Source organism: Capra hircus, chromosome 5 (assembly GCF_001704415.2).
Source record: "Capra hircus breed San Clemente chromosome 5, ASM170441v1, whole genome shotgun sequence".
Classification (NCBI taxonomy): domain Eukaryota; kingdom Metazoa; phylum Chordata; class Mammalia; order Artiodactyla; family Bovidae; genus Capra; species Capra hircus.
The window spans coordinates 99,935,712-99,952,776 of NC_030812.1; the positions used below are offsets into that span (position 1 = coordinate 99,935,712).

Sequence of the window (17,065 nt, forward strand, 5' to 3'; positions counted from 1 at the left end):
TGGTCTAATGGTTGGGACTCTTCACTTTCACTGCTGAGGGCGAGGATTCAGTCCCTGGTCGAGGAACTAAGATCCCTGCAAGTCTAACAGCCAAAGACACACACACACAAATCAGAATAAGCAAACAAAGAAACATATATGTAGGCTAATGGGCCACAGTGGCAGCAGTGGGCAGTGGTGTTCACATGGTTGACCATCCCTCAGCGTGTCTGCCACCAGTGTCCATGTCCCCACCTCACCCGCCTCTAGGAGACTCTCCAAGACCAGCAGCAGGAGACTAAGAAAGTCCAAGATTAACATGCCAGGAGAGTCAGTGTCTGATAAGAGTTCTAGCTAGCAGTCAGCTGTCTTGGGCAAGGGAGCTCCCTGCGGTCTCTTTCATAACAGTACTAATTTCATGGAGAAGGAAATGGCAACCCACTCCAGTATTCTTGCCTGGAGAATCCCATGGATGGAGAAGCCTGGTGGGCTACAGTCCATGGGGTTGCAAAGAGTCGGATACAACTGAGCGACTTCACTCACTCACTCACTCAGTCTCATTCAGGAGGCTCCATCCTCATGACCTATTCACCCCCCAGAGGCCCCACTTCCAAATACTATCATTCGGGGGATTCGATTTCAACATATGAATTTGGGGGACACACACAATCTGCAGCAAGGAGGGTGTGTGTTTTGTTCATTTGTGTGGCCCCATTACAACACACTATGCCTGACATATGATAGATGTTCAGTTCATATTCATTGAATTTGAGGAATGAATGCATCCATGAATGAATTTGTTAATAAAGGAATAAATGGCCCTGAAACATACATATATAATTTTTCAAAAATATATTTTGCTTCAGACACCATTGATATCTTGTGATTTCCCGGAATTCTTTCATTTTTATATGAGTTTTCAATTCTATTTTTTCTCAGCTTTTATAGAGATTGAATTGAGGTATAACATTGTGTAAGTTTAGAGTGTGATGATTCAATACATGTATATATTGTAAAATGTTTTCCATAATAAGATTAGTTATATCCTTCACCTCCATAATTAACTTTTTTTTTGGAGAGCCCGTTTATTTCTTTAAAACTTTTTGGCACAGCTTGTGGGATCTTACTTCCCCAAGCCCTTGGCAGCCAGAAAACAGTCCTAACAAGGAGATCAACCCTAGGATTTCTCTGGAGGGAATGATGCTGAAGCTGAAACTCCAGTACTTTGGCCACCTCATGCGAAGAGTTGACTCATTGGAAAAGACTCTGATGCTGGGAGGGATTGGGGGCAGTAGGAGAAAGGGAAGACCGAGGATGAGATGGCTGGATGGCATCACAGACTCGATGGACATGAGTCTGAGTGAACTCCGGGAGATGGTGATGAACAGGGAAGCCTGGCGTGCTGCGTTTCATGGGGTCGCAGAGTTGGACACGACTGAGCGACTGAACTGAACTGAACTGAACTGAACCACTAGCCCACCAGGGAACTCCCCTGTTGCTGTTGTTACAATAAGAGCAGTAAACTCTCCCCGTGGAGCAGCCTTCAAGTATATAATGGAGTGTTTAACTATAGTCACCATGCTGTTCAGCAGATTCTCGAAACTTATTCATCTTATAACTTGAAGTTTGTATCCTTGACCAACATCCCATATTCCCTACCTCCCCCCACCTAGCCCCTGGCAACACTATTCCACTCTATTAGTTTAATGTTTTAGATTTCACATGTAAGTGAGATTATACAGTGTTTGTCTTTCTCTAACATTTCATTTCGCATAATATCCTCAAAGTTCATCCATATTGTTGCAAATGGCAGGATTTCTTTCTTCTTTCTGGCTGAATAATATTCCATTGTGTGTATGTGTGTGTATCATTTTTTTCTTTTTCTTTTGGCTGCACTGAGTCTTTGTTGTGGCACTTGTGTTTCTCTGGTTGTGGTGCGAGGGATCAAATCCATGTCCCCTGCGTTGGAAGGCAAGTTCTTAATCACTGGACCACGAGGGAAGTTCCAAGTATCATATCTTCTTTATCCATTCAACCATCAACGGACGTTTAGGTTGTTTCCCTGTCTTAGCTATTGTGAATAGTGCTGTAATGAACATGGGGATACAGCTAGCTCTTGGAGACACTGATTGTATTTCTTTTGAATATACCTAGAAGTGCAATTACTAGATCACATGGTAGCTCTATTTTTAATTTTTGGAGGAACTCCCAACCTGTTTTCCATACTGGCTGTACTGATTTTCATTCTCACCAGCACTGTACCGTGGTCCCTTTTCTCTATATCCTCACCAGTGTTTGTTATCTCTTTTCTTTTTGATAATAGTCATCCTATTGTGTGAGGTTCTCTTATATGTTTTAAGCTTACAAAATGAATGTAATTGTCATGTGTTTTTATTCATAAAAGCTGGATTTGTGCCTTATCTTTTAAAAAGAATATGTATTTAAAGATTTTCTGGAGTTTCATCAATTTTATAAGTTCTTTTAAAGAACCAATTTTTAACTCCATTGATTTTCTTTGTTGGCTTGCCATTTCCTGAATTTCCTTAAAATTTTCTTTATAAAATTATGTGTTTGTGATTTTAAAAATAACATAAAATTTGCCATTTTAACTATAACTAACTTTAAAGTTTGACTAACTTTAAGTGTTCAGTTCAGCAGTGCTGAGTATATTCACATTATTGTGACTCCAATCTATTTCTAACCCTAGTATCAAAGTATTCTCTTTGGGTCAGTGCAGTCTCTGCAGTGTTCCTCACTAAATCGTCAGAATCATCACAAAAGTGAAAGTTTAAAGTTTATTCCCATGAGGATTGAGCAACTATTTCACTGATGGGAATCAGTGAGTCCAGGGACACTGTTTCACTCCTCCTGTCCCAATCACATGGAATGTGCCAGGTTTGTTTCCACCATTTCTATTTTTATTTTTATTGTGGAAGGAACATTGCGTGGTTTTAAATATACTCTCACTCAGAAGCAAAAAAACCTGTCCCCTCCTGTGCGTAGATTTCTTAAGAGTGGTAGCATTTACATTTACCAGCTTGTAATTGATGTCTTGAGCATAAAGTTTGCATCCCCTTTTAAGTAAATGTATTTCATTTCCTTGTAGAAAGTTTGGGAAATATTTTTTTAAATGAAGAAAATATAAATAAATAAATAAATACAATTCCAACCATGTGAAATGAGTTACCGTGAAGGTCTTTTTTCCCTCCAACCTTTTATTTTATTTCTTTATTTAGGCTGGGATGGGTCTTCCTTGCTGTGCGCAGGCTTCCCCGGTTGTAGGCTCAGTAGTTACAGTGTGTGGGATCTTAGTTCCCTGACAAGGGACTGAACCCAGCCCCCCTGCATTGGGAAAGCAGAGCCTTAACCACTGGACCACAGGGGAAGTCCCCATCCCTCTAACATTTTAAAACTTTCTCTCAAAAAAAATATTCTCTCTCGCCCTGGAGACCATGAGTGATGGGAGATCAGGGTTGTTTGGGGAAAGGGAAACTGAGAAAAGGCTGTGACATCCAAGGAAGGACTGAGTGGGCAAATAACCCACTCTTTGCAGAGGGGAGGAGGTAGTATCACAAAATACAGGACTCTTTTAGAGGTCTTGGATTCGGAAAGCAGGCCATGTTAAATCCTTTCACGAGGATCCTTTGGAAGGTAGTGAGGTAGAGGGATCACTTCTCCCTCCTAGCCTCCATACTTTTACCAGAATGTTCTGAAACATTTATTTGGTAAAAAAAAAAAAAAGACTGTTCAAAGCAGGCCCGAACCTCCTGGGTTCCGCCACTGGAATACAGTAGGACCGGGAATCTCTGTTTTGTTGGTTTTGGAAGTGCTGTGTGCTATGCTTAGTCGGTCAGTCATGTCTGACTCTTTGTGACCCCATGGACTATAGCCCTCCAGGCTCCTCTGTCCATGGCAATTCTCAAGGCAAGAATACTGGAGTGGGTTGCCATGCTCCCCTGCAGGGTATCTTTCCCACCCAGGGGTGGAACCCAGGTCTCCCATGTTGCAGGTGGATTCTTTTCTGAGTCACCAGGGAAACCCTTTGGGAAGTGAGGCCATGATTAAATGGTGTCCCTTTTAATGTATGTCCCTGGAGGCATTTCTCTTGCACCATTAGAGGTGAAATTGTTAGACTGGCACAAGCAAAAAAATTTTCCTATTAAAAAAGTAACACACATTCCTATGGTTGATTCATGTTGATGTTTGGCAGAAACCAACCCAAGTCTGTAAAGCAACTATCTTTCAATTAAAAAAGTAAATAAATTCAAAATTAAAAAATAAAAACAGTAAAGAAACAGACACTGCCTCTCAATATATGTAAATGATGTTTGCAGCACCACATGCCTTTTAGAGGCATGGGAACCTCAGGGAAACTGCAGAGACCCTGCCAAGTATATCCAAAGCAGCTCCCAAGCTTCACAGTGCATCATAGTCACCTGGAGGGCTTATTAAAATACTGACTGCTGGTGTCCGCTATAAATTGGCACTTGCTATTGGCATTTGCCGTCCACTGCTATGAGGATTAAATCAAGGGATGCTAAAGCTGCTGGTCGTTCACCCTGAAAGGAGTTCAGGGTGGAGAGCAGGAATGAGGCTCTCTGTCCTCAAGGGTTGGCAGGAATTGGCGTGAACAGGTCTTCAGATAGATATTTTCAGGACCTGATTTTATGAGCCCAATAGATAGAAGAGTGATCTTCTATTGCCTCATATCTAGAAAAGCACTAAAATCCTTCATAGCGACGACTAATCCTGTGACTAGCAGAAAACTTCTGCAAAAAAATATGTGCTTGATTGCATGAACTCCCCCTTCACCAAAATCATGTATGTATTGACCTTCCCCCGTCTCTTTGGAGCAGTTCCTCAGAGTAATCTGAGGTGCTGTCTCACAGGCTGTAGTCCTCATATTGCCCCAAATAAAACTTAACTTGCAGTTCTCACACTGTACCTTTTTTTAAGTCGACACTGGGCTCCACTGACCTAGGGGTTGGTGATGGAGCACAGAGTTTGTCCCTCTGAGAAGTTTCCAAGTGACGGATGCTGCCTGTCCAATAACTTCTGCTGACCCACAGAGTTGCACCGCCCACCTCTAACTGTAAAGGATGCCTCCCAGAGTCAAGTAAGATCATGCAGTTGTATTCAGGGTTTCATATGGGTTTTGCACTCAGCCTGGTAACCCAGTGTCTTCCTATTACTAAAGCAGGACGTTTTCTCAGGAAACTAAATGAAGTACTTCTGGTAGTGAATGAAGTGGGGTTTTTTGTTTGTTTGTTTGTTTTAAATCTCTCTTTTCCTCATTCAGACCTTAGACTGAAGCTACTACAAATTTTCTTTTTCCATTGGAAATAGCTCATTGTCATCAGTGGGGTCATCTCTCTATAAAATGATCTCAGGAAGTATTGTAGTAATTCCTCAAACAGAAGCTACCAGTATCTGTAACACCATGCACTTTCCACCAGCCTGTATGAAAATACATCATCAGTGTTCTGCTTGTAACTAAGGGATGGGGGCAGCTTGGAGGTGGAGAGAAGGGAGGATTTGAACCAAACAACTGTCACCAGAATTTGAGGAGCTGACCAGGGTATTTCAGAGAACATCACTAACGTGCCAGACTTTTAAAATATTTCATTGGATTTGTCTAATTGTAACAAAGTGCTGTGTCTTTTTTGGAACTTTCAAACGTAGAAAAACCTCTGTGGGCACTAGGGGTTATAGTTCTATGGCTTTCAAACCACAGACAAGTTTTCCAAGGCTCCTTTTCAGGAGCTGAAGGTCAGCTCGCCCAAATAGAATCTTCTAAATAAAGCATGACTCACCAAACAATCAGCCCATCCATTTATACAGCTCCTATTGGGCGTAGATAGTGGTCTGGGAGAGCAAGTGTATGACCAGGGGGCATGTTGTTACCCTCTTCTCCTGTTACACTGTCTTCTCTAATAAAAGAAAGATAAAGGAAGAAAAAGATACTCAAAAATGCCTGTGTCTGCTCACCAACCTGACACTATTAATAAGTAGGTAGGTTCTCTGAACCACTGCCTTTCTGAGAAAATTTGGAAAATTGGGTGTTAGCCTTTGGGGAAGATTTTCCTTAGATGCTGAAGAGGTTCAGAGACAGCTTTTCTTTGTATTATTTATCAAGTTGAAAAAGAATTTGCATTCCATTCTTCCCTATGTCTAGCTAACCTCACACTCTGAACATTGGATTTTGAGCAGAAAAGGTTTCTTACAGGACCAGGCAAGGATATGGGTGGCTTATGGTCTCAAAATCCCTGAGCAGAAGAAACAGATTTTTTTAAAAGAATAATAGCTTTATTTTTCTCTGTGCCGGATCTTCATTGCTGCGAGGGTTTTTCTCTAGTTACAGAGAGCACAGTCTGGCAGTCATTACAGTGCTCAGGCTTCTGTTGTGGAGCACAGAATCTAGAGCTTTCGGGTCTCAGTAGTTGTGGCCTTCCCTGGTGGCTCAGATGGTAATCTGTCTACAGTGTAGAAGACCTGGGTTCGATCCTTGGGTCAGGAAGATCCCCTGGAGAAGGGAATGGTAACCCACTCCAGTATTCTTACCTGGAGAATTCCACAGACAGAGGAGCCTAAAGGGCTACAGCCCATTGAGTCCCAAAGAGTCAGACACAACTGAGCAAACACTTGCACTTTTCAGTAAATGGCAGTTCAGAGTCCAGGCTCAGTAGTTGTGGCGCACAGGCTTAGTTGCTCTGAGGCATCTGGGATCTTCCTGGACCAAGAATCAAACCTGAGTCTCCTGCATTGGCAAGCAGATTCTTTATCACTGAGCCACCAGGGGAGCCCTGAGCAGTTTTAGAACCCAGGTGAGGACCTGGGTTCAATCCTCAGTCAGGGAACTAAAATTCCATAAGCAAGGAGGTACAGTTGGGGGAAAAAAAAATGCCGGGTAAAGGAGAGGGGTCCCAGGCAGTGTTACAGGGATTAACATAATCAGGCTCCAGGGTCTCCAGGGCTCTGTGCTTGTGGTCATCCAGTAGTAACATCTTTCATTTGGTGTAAGTTTCTTTTATATCTGCAAGATAACTCAGGAAATGTGCATCAAATACTGTTGCCTAGGTACTTCAGAGAGAGACTAAATTGGAGGATGTGGTGATGGGGAAGACTCTGGAGAGGCCCTTGGACTGCAAAGACATCCAATCAGTCAATCCTAAAGGAAATCATCCCTGAGTATTCACTGAAGACTGCTGCTGAAGCCGAAGCTCCGATACTTTGGCCACCTGATGGGAGCTACTCTCTAGTTTCGGAGTGCATGCTCCTCACGGTGGTGGCCTCTCTTGTTTCAGAATGTGGACTCTAGGGTGCAGGCTCTAGTAGCTGTGGGTCCTGGGCTCTAGAGCACAGTCCATAGTATGGCACACAGGCTTTAGTTGCTCCAGGGTATGTGGGATCTTGCCGGACCAGGAATCAAACCCGTGTACATTGTTCATCTGCGTTGGCAGGTGGAGTCTTTACTACTGAGCTACCAGGGAAGCACCCCCAGTTCTTTAATATCTTTTTACAACACCAACTGATTAACTTCTTCCAAGAGGATACTATGTATAAACATCAGTGCACCTGTTGGGTAACCTTAACTCAAATGTGTAAACTTTCTTCCCAACAGGACAGTATCACAAAATATTAGAATGCCCAATAAAGAAAAAGAAAGAATTAGAACACCAGATATATTTACATCCTGGGAATGTGATGGGGGTAAGTAGTATTCATTTAATACATAGCTAGCAAAGACAAGTCAAAGATGAGAACAAGGATTTATCTTAAAGTTACTCAAATAAGTCTCAAGTTTTATTATGACCTTCTATAAACACATCTATTTGCTACTAAAAACTGAAACAGCACATCAAAAATTTTTATTACTGTTTAACACACTAATAATGGTCTGGCCAAGCCAGCCAATGTTATCTTCACATTCCTTCCCAAGTTAATTTGTTTCAAATTCTTGATATTGAGTTTCACCTTCAGGTTTAAGAAACAGGCAATACCTGAGACTTAACTAGTACTTCATGGTGTCAGATCCAAGTGGAACTAGTGTAGTGTATTCAAATCATTTCAAATCCAAGCTACATATAGATTCCTCATAAGTTAACTGTATTAAGGTAGAAAAGAGATGCAAGTAAAAAAGACAAATTTACAACATACATTATCAAAATATTGGTACAATCTTTCCCAAGCTGCTTCATAATGATCCTAAAAATTACCAGCAAGAAAACAGTGCAAGAAAAAGGTTTATGACTCATTCGATTCCATGGCATAATTACTGTATGTTGTGTTGTAATAATTCTCATAAGTGTCATCAGAAGGATTTCTCTTAAACTGGCAATAACTGCAGGTACACTGGAATCTTCGCACTCTTGATCGAATCTGGAAAAAAGAATGAGATGGATTAACTGGTTAATAATTTGAAATAACTGAAATATGGTGAAATGTTGTGAGCTGCTTAAGAGCAGACCTAGTCTGGGTGAGAGCTAAGTGGCTTCTGGATATTGCCGTTTGCCCTAATTGATCTTAGTTTTCTTTTTCACTCAAATGTTGCCACTCTTCCTCCCCTGCTAACCAGATGCCCACCCACCTGTATAGTAAGACTTTCTACTTACCTCAGTGTCCTCCTGCTGCTGTAGTTCTCTTTGAGAGTCAGACTTTGTGGGAAGAAAAAGACATATATTACAAGCTGTCAAGCAAAATTCAGATTACTAGTGCCACACATCTAACCTAAGAGGAGTCAGAGACTCTTAAAACTCTAAGTGTCTTTCATACCCGCGCTCATGAGTACAGTGGAAGAGTGACTGCTACTGTTCATCATTTATTAAGTAAATAAATAAATATTTATTTATTTTTTTGTGGCTGAACCCCAGGGCTCTGAGGTCCTTCCCAGGGATAGAACCTGTGTCTCCTGCAGTAGAGTTCGAACCCCTGGGAGTCCTAACCGCTGGACCACCAGGTAATTCCACCACCACCACCACCACCACCACCACCACCCTCCCGCCAATATTTATATCTTGATATATGTGAGTGCCCAGAGTGGCTCAGTGCTGCCTAACCAGAACTCACACGAGGAACTCCTTTGGCATAGCGAAGTCTGAGAGATTCAATCAGCTTTTGCATCCTGTATCTCCGCTCACTCAACAGCGTTCTTACTCCTCTCCGCCTATTGGGTGTTTTCTCACTAGGTAACTGCCCAGTCGGTTGAGATGGGTATTCTGGTAGATACGGCAACTTGATACTTGGGTTGAGAGTCAAGTTACTGAGGTTTGTTGCTAACATTTCAGAGAGTTGAGTGGAAACTGAAAGAAAAAGAAAACTAAGATCAATTAGGGCAAACTGCAATATCCAGAAGCCACTTAGCTCTCACCCAAACTAGGTCTGCTTTTAAGCAGCTCACAACAGTGGACAGTGGGAAGTTGCCCAGAGTGAAGACAGACCCTAGGTACCATGGGAGGTTAACTAGCATGTGCATGCCTTTAAGCCTGGTGGAATCCACCATAATGGGAAACACTTTCTTCTCAAAACTCATTTTCATGATGTTACGAGTAGTTCTGAGTGTTAAATATTTTCCCATGGGGTTATATGTATGTATGCAGTTTAGGTATGTGCTCAGGCATATCTGACTCTTTGTGGCTCCGTGGACTGTAGGCCCCATGGGCTCTTCTGTCCATGGAATTTTCCAGGCAAGAACACTGGAGCTGGTTGCCATTTCCTATTTGAGAGTATCTTCCTGACCCAGGGATCAAACCTACATCTCTTGCGTCTCCTGCATTGGAGGTACCTAAGTATGATTCCAAGTGGAAAAACATGGAGCTAAAATCAGATATTGACAGTTTTCCCATTTTCATTTGTGTGGATGATTTTTAATATGACTGTAGGGACATAAAGCATTAATGAAGTCAAAATGTTTCAGTGTGACAAGTTTCAACAAGTCACCATTGTAGCTGCTGCTGCTGCTGCTAAGTTGCTTCAGTTATGTCTGACTGTGTGACCCCACACCTACGTAATAGACAAAGAATCCCCAAATGTGATAATCTCTCTCCATCCTTAAGAACTAGTAAGTCAAAGGGGCTGTTACCCATTCCATTATACAAGGCTTTATGCTGTTAAACACTCACTGTTGAGACTTCTCTGGTGGTACAGTGGCTACCAAATACCTGGCTACCAGTCTTAGGGACATAGGTTTGATCCCTAGGCCAGGAAGATGCCACAGGCCACAGAGCACCTAAACCTGTGTACCACAACTACCGAAGCCAATGTAACTAGAGGCCTGTGCTCTAGGGGAGCCACTGTAATGAGAAGTCCACACACCACAAGCAGAGAATAGCCCCCACTTACCACAACTAGAGAAAGCCTGAGTGCAGCAATCAAAAATAAATGTAAAATAAATTAAAGGTATATTAGAGAATCAGGATCCATTTGACTTACATGAACTTGTGCAAATGGAAATTAAGATTCCCGGTTGTAAAACTGTCAGGCACTAAGGCAAATTACTCGGAGAAGGCAATGGCACCCCACTCCAGTACACTTGCCTGGAAAATCCTCTGGTCGGAGGAGCCTGGTAGGCTGCAGTCCATGGGGTTGCTAACAGTCAGACAAGACTGAGCGACTTCACTTTCACCTTTCACTTTCATGCACTGGAGAAGGAAATGGCAACCCACTCCAGTGTTCTTGCCTGGAGAATCCCAGGGACGGGGGAGCCTGGTGGGCTGCCGTCTCTGGGGTCGCACAGAGTCAGACACGACTGAAGTGACTTAGCAGCAGCAGCAAGGCAAATTACTTATATGCAGGGTACATCATTAGAAACGCTGGGCTGGAAGAAGCACAAGCTGGAATCAAGATTGCCGGAAGAAATATCAATAACCTCAGATATGCAGATGACACCACCCTTATGGCAGTAAGTGAAGAGGAACGAAAAAGCCTCTTATGAAAGTGAAAGTGGAGAGTGAAGAAGTTGGCTTAAAGCTCAACATTCAGAAAATGAAGATCATGGCATCTGGTCCTATCACTTCATGGGAAATAGATGGGGAAACAGTGGAAACTGTGTCAGGCTTTATTTTGGCGGGCTCCAAAATCACTGCAGATGGTGACTGCAGCCATGAAATTAAAAGATGCTTACTCCTTGGAAGGAAAGTTATGACCAACCTAGATAGCATATTCAAAAGCAGAGACATTACTTTGCCAACAAAGGTCCATCTAGTCAAGGCTATGGTTTTTCCTGTGGTCATGTATGGATGTGAGAGTTGGACTGTGAAGAAAGCTGAGCGCTGAAGAATTGATGCTTTTGAACTGTGGTGTTGGAGAAGACTCCTGAGAGTCCCTTGGACTGCAAGGAGATCCAACCAGTGCATCCTAAAGGAGATCAGTCCTGGGATTTCTTTGGAGGGAATGATGCTGAAGCTGAAACTCCAGTACTTTGGCCACTTCCCGAGAAGAGTTGACTCATTGGAAAAGACTCTGATGCTGGGAGGGATTGGGGGCAGGAGGAGAAGGGGACAACAGAGGATGAGATGGCTGGATGGCATCACCGACTCGATGGACATGAGTCTGAGTGAACTTTGGAAGTTGGTGATGGACAGGGAGGCCTGGTGTGCTGCAATTCATGGGGTCTTAAAGAGTCAGACATGACTGAGCAACTGAACTGAACTGAACTGAAGGCAAATTCAGAAGAGGTGGCAAGAATACACAGGCGAACTGTACAAAAAAGAGCCTCATGACCCAGATAATCATAATGTTGTGATCACTCATCTAGAGCCAGACATCCTGGAATGTGAAGTCAAGTGGGCCTTAGAAAGCATCACTATGAACAAAGCTAGTGGAGGTGATGGAATTCCAGTTGAGCTCTTTCAAATCCTGAAAGATGCTGTGAAAGTGCTGCACTCAATATGCCAGCACATTTGGAAAACTCAGCAGTGGCCACAGGACTGGAAAAGGTCAGTTTTCATTCCAATCCCAAAGAAAGGCATTGCCAAAGAATGCTCAAACTACCGCACGATTGTGCTCATCTCACATACTAGTAAAGCAATGCTCAGAATTCTCCAAGGCAGGCTTCAGCAGTACGTGAACTGTGAACTTTCAGATATTCAAGCTGGTTTTAGAAAAGGCAGAGGAACCAGAGATCAAATTGCCAACATCTGCTGGATCATGGAAAAAGCAAGGAAGTTCCAGAAAAACATCTATCTCTGCTTTGTTGACTATGCCAAAGCCTTTGACTGTGTGGATCACAATACACCATGGAAAATTCTGAAAGAGACGGGAATACCAGACCACCTGACCTGTCTCTTGAGAAACCTGTATGCAGGTCAGGAAGCAACAGTTAGAACTGAACATGGAACTACAGACTGGTTCCAAATAGGAAAAGGAGTACGTCAAGGCTGTATGTTGTCATCCTGCTTATTTAACTTATCTGCAGAGTACATCATGAGAAACGTGGGGATGGAAGAAGCACAAGCTGGAATCAAGACTGCCGGGAGAAATATTAATAACCTCAGATATGCAGATGACACCACCCTTATGGCAGAAAGTGAAGAGGAGCGAACAAGCCTCTTGATGAAAGTAAAAAAAGAGTGAAAAAGTTGCCTTTAAAGCTCAACATTCAGAAAACTAAGATCATGGCATCTGGTCCCATCAGTTCTTGGGAAATAGATGGGGAAACAGTGGAAACTGTGTCAGACTTTATTTTTTGGGGCTCCAAAATCACTGCAGATGGTGACTGCAGCCATGAAATTAAAGGATGCCTACTCTTTGGAAGGAAAGTTATGACCAATCTAGATAGCATATTAAAAAGCAGAGACATTACTTTGCCAACATCTAGTCAAGGCTATGGTTTTTCCAGTAGTCATGTATGGATGCAAGAGTTGGACTGTGAAGAAAGCTGAACGCCAAAGAATTGATGCTTTTGAAGTGTGGTGTTGGAGAAGACTCTTGAGAGTCGCTTGGACTGCAAGGAGATCCAACCAGTCCATTCTAAAGGAGATCAGTCCTGGCTGTTCATTGGAAGGACTGATTCTAAAGTTGAAACTCCATTACTTTGGCCACCTGGTTTAAGTCCAGTACTTTGACTCTGATGCTGGGAGGGATTAGGGGCAGGAGAAGGGGTCAACAGAGGATAAGATGGTTGGATGGCATCACCAACTCGATGGACATGAGTTTGAGTGAACTCTGGAGTTGGGGATGGAGAGGGACGCCTGGTGTGCTGCAATTCATGGGGTTGGAAAGAGTTGGACACAAAAAAAAACAAAAGAAAACAAAACAAAAAAAAACCAAAACAAAACAAAAAAAAAAGAGTTGGACATGACTGAGTGGCTGAACTGAACTGAAGGCAAATTCAAGAAAAGAGAGAGGCTGGCTATATTATATAGATATAATCTTCATTAATTTTTTTCCCCTTTGTATATACTGATTTTCAAGATGTGGGGGAGGCAGAGGGTAGAACAGATGCCAGCAGGATCCACCCAACTTCCTGGCTGCCCAGAGGGTGTTGGTTGGCTCCAAGTCATCTGGGCACCACCACCCTACACCACCCATTCCCATCCGAAGTCAGGGTAAAGTGAAAGAAAGTGAAGTCGCTCAGTCGTGTCTGACTCTTTGCGACCCTATGGACTATAGCCCACCAGACTCCTCTGTCCATGGGATTTTCCAGGCAAGAATACTGGAGTGGGTTGCTATTTCCTTCTCCAGAGGATCTTAAAACCCTAGGGATCGAACCAGGGCCTCCCATATTGCAGGCAGAGGCTTTACACTCTGAGCCACCAGGGAAGTCGGTAAGAAGAGTTCAAATGCAGTGAGTGGGACTGGGAGGCCAAGGCTGGGATCCTGTGAGGCTCCAAGGAGAGATTTTTAAAACTCATGATTGGAATATAATGCTGGTGAAAATACTAATCGCTGGGACATCTCTGGTGGTCCAGGTTCCACCTCTAATCAGGGAACTAGAGCCTACTTGCCACAATTAAAGACTTGGCGCAGCTAAATTAAATTTTTTAAAAATTTATTTTAAAGTACCGATCTCATAAGACGCTATTCGCCCTGGTTTAGGAGAACTCTGACTGCATGTTCGATGTCCTTAGAAGACTGACAGATTCCTGAGCATAGAAAGCAAACAATACAGTTCCCACTCCTGTTAATCTGGCCCTTTCTTTTCTTTTCTTTTTTTTAATGGGAGGGCCCTACACTCCCTGGCCATCCTCTCCTCCAAGATTTACTTAACTGCATTTCTCTGTAAAAGAATGGAGTCAGTAAAACAGAAAGAAAGATAGGCTCTTAACCTTCCCTACCCAGCCCCCTCTCTCCCCAGCTCACCCTGCATTGCCTGGGAAGCGTCACTGATGGATGTTTTCAGAGAGTCTAGGGTCCAGGTTGGGTTATCTTCTGATGAATCCATCGGAAGTCTAGTCACAGCTCGAAGCGCCTCCTAGATCTTTGGGTACCAGTGGAAGGCGATGCTGTAGGCTCAAACTGCTCCAGAGAAGCCTGGAAGAACTACAGAGCTAAGAAAGAGAGGGAAAAAACCCAGGCTGACACGCGGTGGTGAGAGAGTAAAAGTCTACTTCCCGTTTCCTCTTAAAAACGACAGATAAGCCAATCAGCCAGCCTATATTAATGTAAATGACTAATGAGTAAAAGGATTAGGTGAGTGGGCGTAGTCCTATTAGGGGACTAATAGGAGAGAGTAGTAATGCCCTTTGTCAAGTAGGGTAGAAATTTTATAAGGCACCTCTGTGGTTGTGTCTTCCTGAGGTTGCCTGAAAAATCAATTTCTTTCAAACTCTGCTTGTAGAGATGGCTGCTGGTTTGTGAACTGGGCTTAAAGTGCTGGAGTTCAAGGAGGAGATAAAACTCCCAATTAACAGCAGGTTTTCTTTGCCTGACTCATCTGAAACCTTTGGATCCTAGTAAGGGAAAAGAGGGAAAAAAGGGTCTGTTATAAGCAGTGAAATAGACTGATATTTTATGAATGTGTATTTTGGATCTGTAATTTAAATTTCTTTTTTAGACTATCAGTTCCATTGCCTCTTTTTGATTTCTGGAGCATCTGAAATTAAGTTTATAAATTGGTACCCTCCACCCCCCAAAATAAATTTGTATTGAATTCTGGCAAAGGGCCCTAACATTAACTGCTGACTGTGGGATAGAAGATCCCCAGCTGCCCTATTGTTTGGTTATTCATTATTCATCTCTTCAGTATTCAACCTCCCCATCCCTCCGTAGCAGGAAACTGCGGAGGAAGAAATGCCGAAAGCAGTCTTGTTTGTTTTTAGCAAAAAGCATAAGTGGACATTTGGGTCAATGGCTGCTTTTGTAGGGGATAAAGAGTAGCCATAGATGGGTGTCAGGTCACAATGCTTTATTTAAATGGTTCTCAAAGGTGTGCCCTGTAGACAGGCAACATCAGAGGCAGCTGGTGACTAGTTAGTTATGATTAGAAATGGTTGAGCTCCAATCCAGGCCTACTGAATCAAAGACAGGCCGAGTGTGCATGCGTGCTAAGTTGCCTCAGTCTTGTCCAACTCTGTGCAACCCCATGGACTATAGCCCCACCAGGCTCCTCTGTCCAAGGGATGCTCCAGGCAAGGATACTGGAGTGGGTTGCCATTCCCTTCTCCAGGTCTTCCTGATCCAGGGATCGAGCCAGGGTCTCTTATATCTCCTGCATTGGCAGGAACGTTCTTTACCACTAGCACCACTTGGGAAGCCTTGGGGCCCAGCAGTTCTTGTTTTAACAAGCATGCCCCTCCCCACATGATTCCACCTGTGCTGGAATGGTAGTCGATTCTTGGTGCTCCCTAAGGGCAAGTTCTACTCCTGTGGTTCTGCTCTCAGCTGTATCCCCTTTGGGACAGGTGACCCCTCCTACAGCAGTCTCATAGAGCCCTTGAAGAAGTGAGGGCAAAAATCAGATTCCAGGAGTTTTAAGATTAAGATGTGAGTTAATGAAAAAGGGCCTACATAGATGCTCACTCAAGAAATCCAAGTTTAAGAGAAGGGTGGTGGTGGTGTTCAGTCGCTAAGTTGTGTCTGATTCTTTGTGACCCCCATGGACTGCAGCACCCCAGGCTTCCCTGTCCTTCACTATCTCCCCGACTTTGCTCAAACTCATGTTCAGCTCATCCTCTGTCACCCCCTTCTCCTCCTGCCCTCAACATTTCCCAGAAAGGTGAGACATTGCTATACTTAGAAATGGATAACCAACAAGGACCTGCTATATAGCACAGGGGACTCTGCCTGTGTTAGGTAGTAGCCTGGATGGGAGGGGAGTTTTGGGGAGAATGGACGCATGTACATGTATGGCTAAGTCGTTCTGCTGTCCCCCCTAGAACTATCACAACATTGTTAATTGACTATACTCCAACATGAAATAAAAAGTTAGAAGCAAAAAAAAAAAAAAAACACAAACAGTTGCGAGAACCAGGGCTGGAGAGAAGTATGGGACATAGATGATGGTGGAGTTTTGCTTTTTTAAACTTGACAGAAAGTGAGTCCCAAGCAACAGAAGATAAAAATACTGAGAGACAGAAGAGTTCAGAAAATGCACACTCCAAATATCCATACAAAGACTGGATAAAAATTTCTAAAAACTGTAATACCCTTTTAGCTGCCTTTTATTAGTTAACATCTTTATAGTGTGATAGATGAGATAAAAAGCCAAATGAAATGAAGCAACTAGAAAAAAGACTATAAAAGAACTCATAATGAAAACTACCACTGATTTCTCCAGAGATAAAAAAATCATGTAATACTTTTTTTTTCCCTAGGAAGACATAATATTTTTGAAACAAACAAGATACTCCTTTAATAAAGGAAAATTCGAGAGAGCAAAATAAAATAACCATCTAGAATTTAGAAGTTTGATATCTGAAACATGAAGAGAAGGGTTTGAAGATAATTCAAAGCTATCCCCTTATAGTAAGTAAAGCAAAACCACAGCAGATGTAAAATGCTGATAGAAGAGAAAATGTAAAAAAGTGAGACTTTAAGATCAGGAAATATGATGGCTTCAGATTCTTCAACAACACCAGATGCTAGAAGATAATGGAACCATATCTTTCAAATTCTGAAGGATAATTATTTCCAACCTAGAATCTTGTTT

General features: G+C 42.8%; 1 protein-coding gene across 2 annotated transcripts; it reads right to left on the bottom strand.

Moving 5' to 3' along the window:
* On the bottom strand, positions 7,565–15,298 carry LOC102178151 (developmental pluripotency-associated protein 3). Of its 2 annotated transcripts, XM_018049115.1 has the most exons (5): positions 15,212–15,298; positions 14,278–14,465; positions 9,046–9,278; positions 8,592–8,633; positions 7,565–8,358 (listed from the first exon to the last, which is right to left on the bottom strand). In XM_018049115.1, exons 2-5 carry the CDS (start codon positions 14,357–14,359, stop codon positions 8,224–8,226), a joined length of 492 nt encoding a protein of 163 aa, XP_017904604.1. In that variant the 5' UTR covers positions 14,360–14,465; positions 15,212–15,298; the 3' UTR covers positions 7,565–8,223. The 2 variants fall into 2 exon arrangements, with proteins under 2 accessions (XP_017904604.1, XP_005680951.1); XM_005680894.3 differs by lacking the exon at positions 15,212–15,298 and having other exon boundaries at positions 7,572–8,358; positions 14,278–14,805.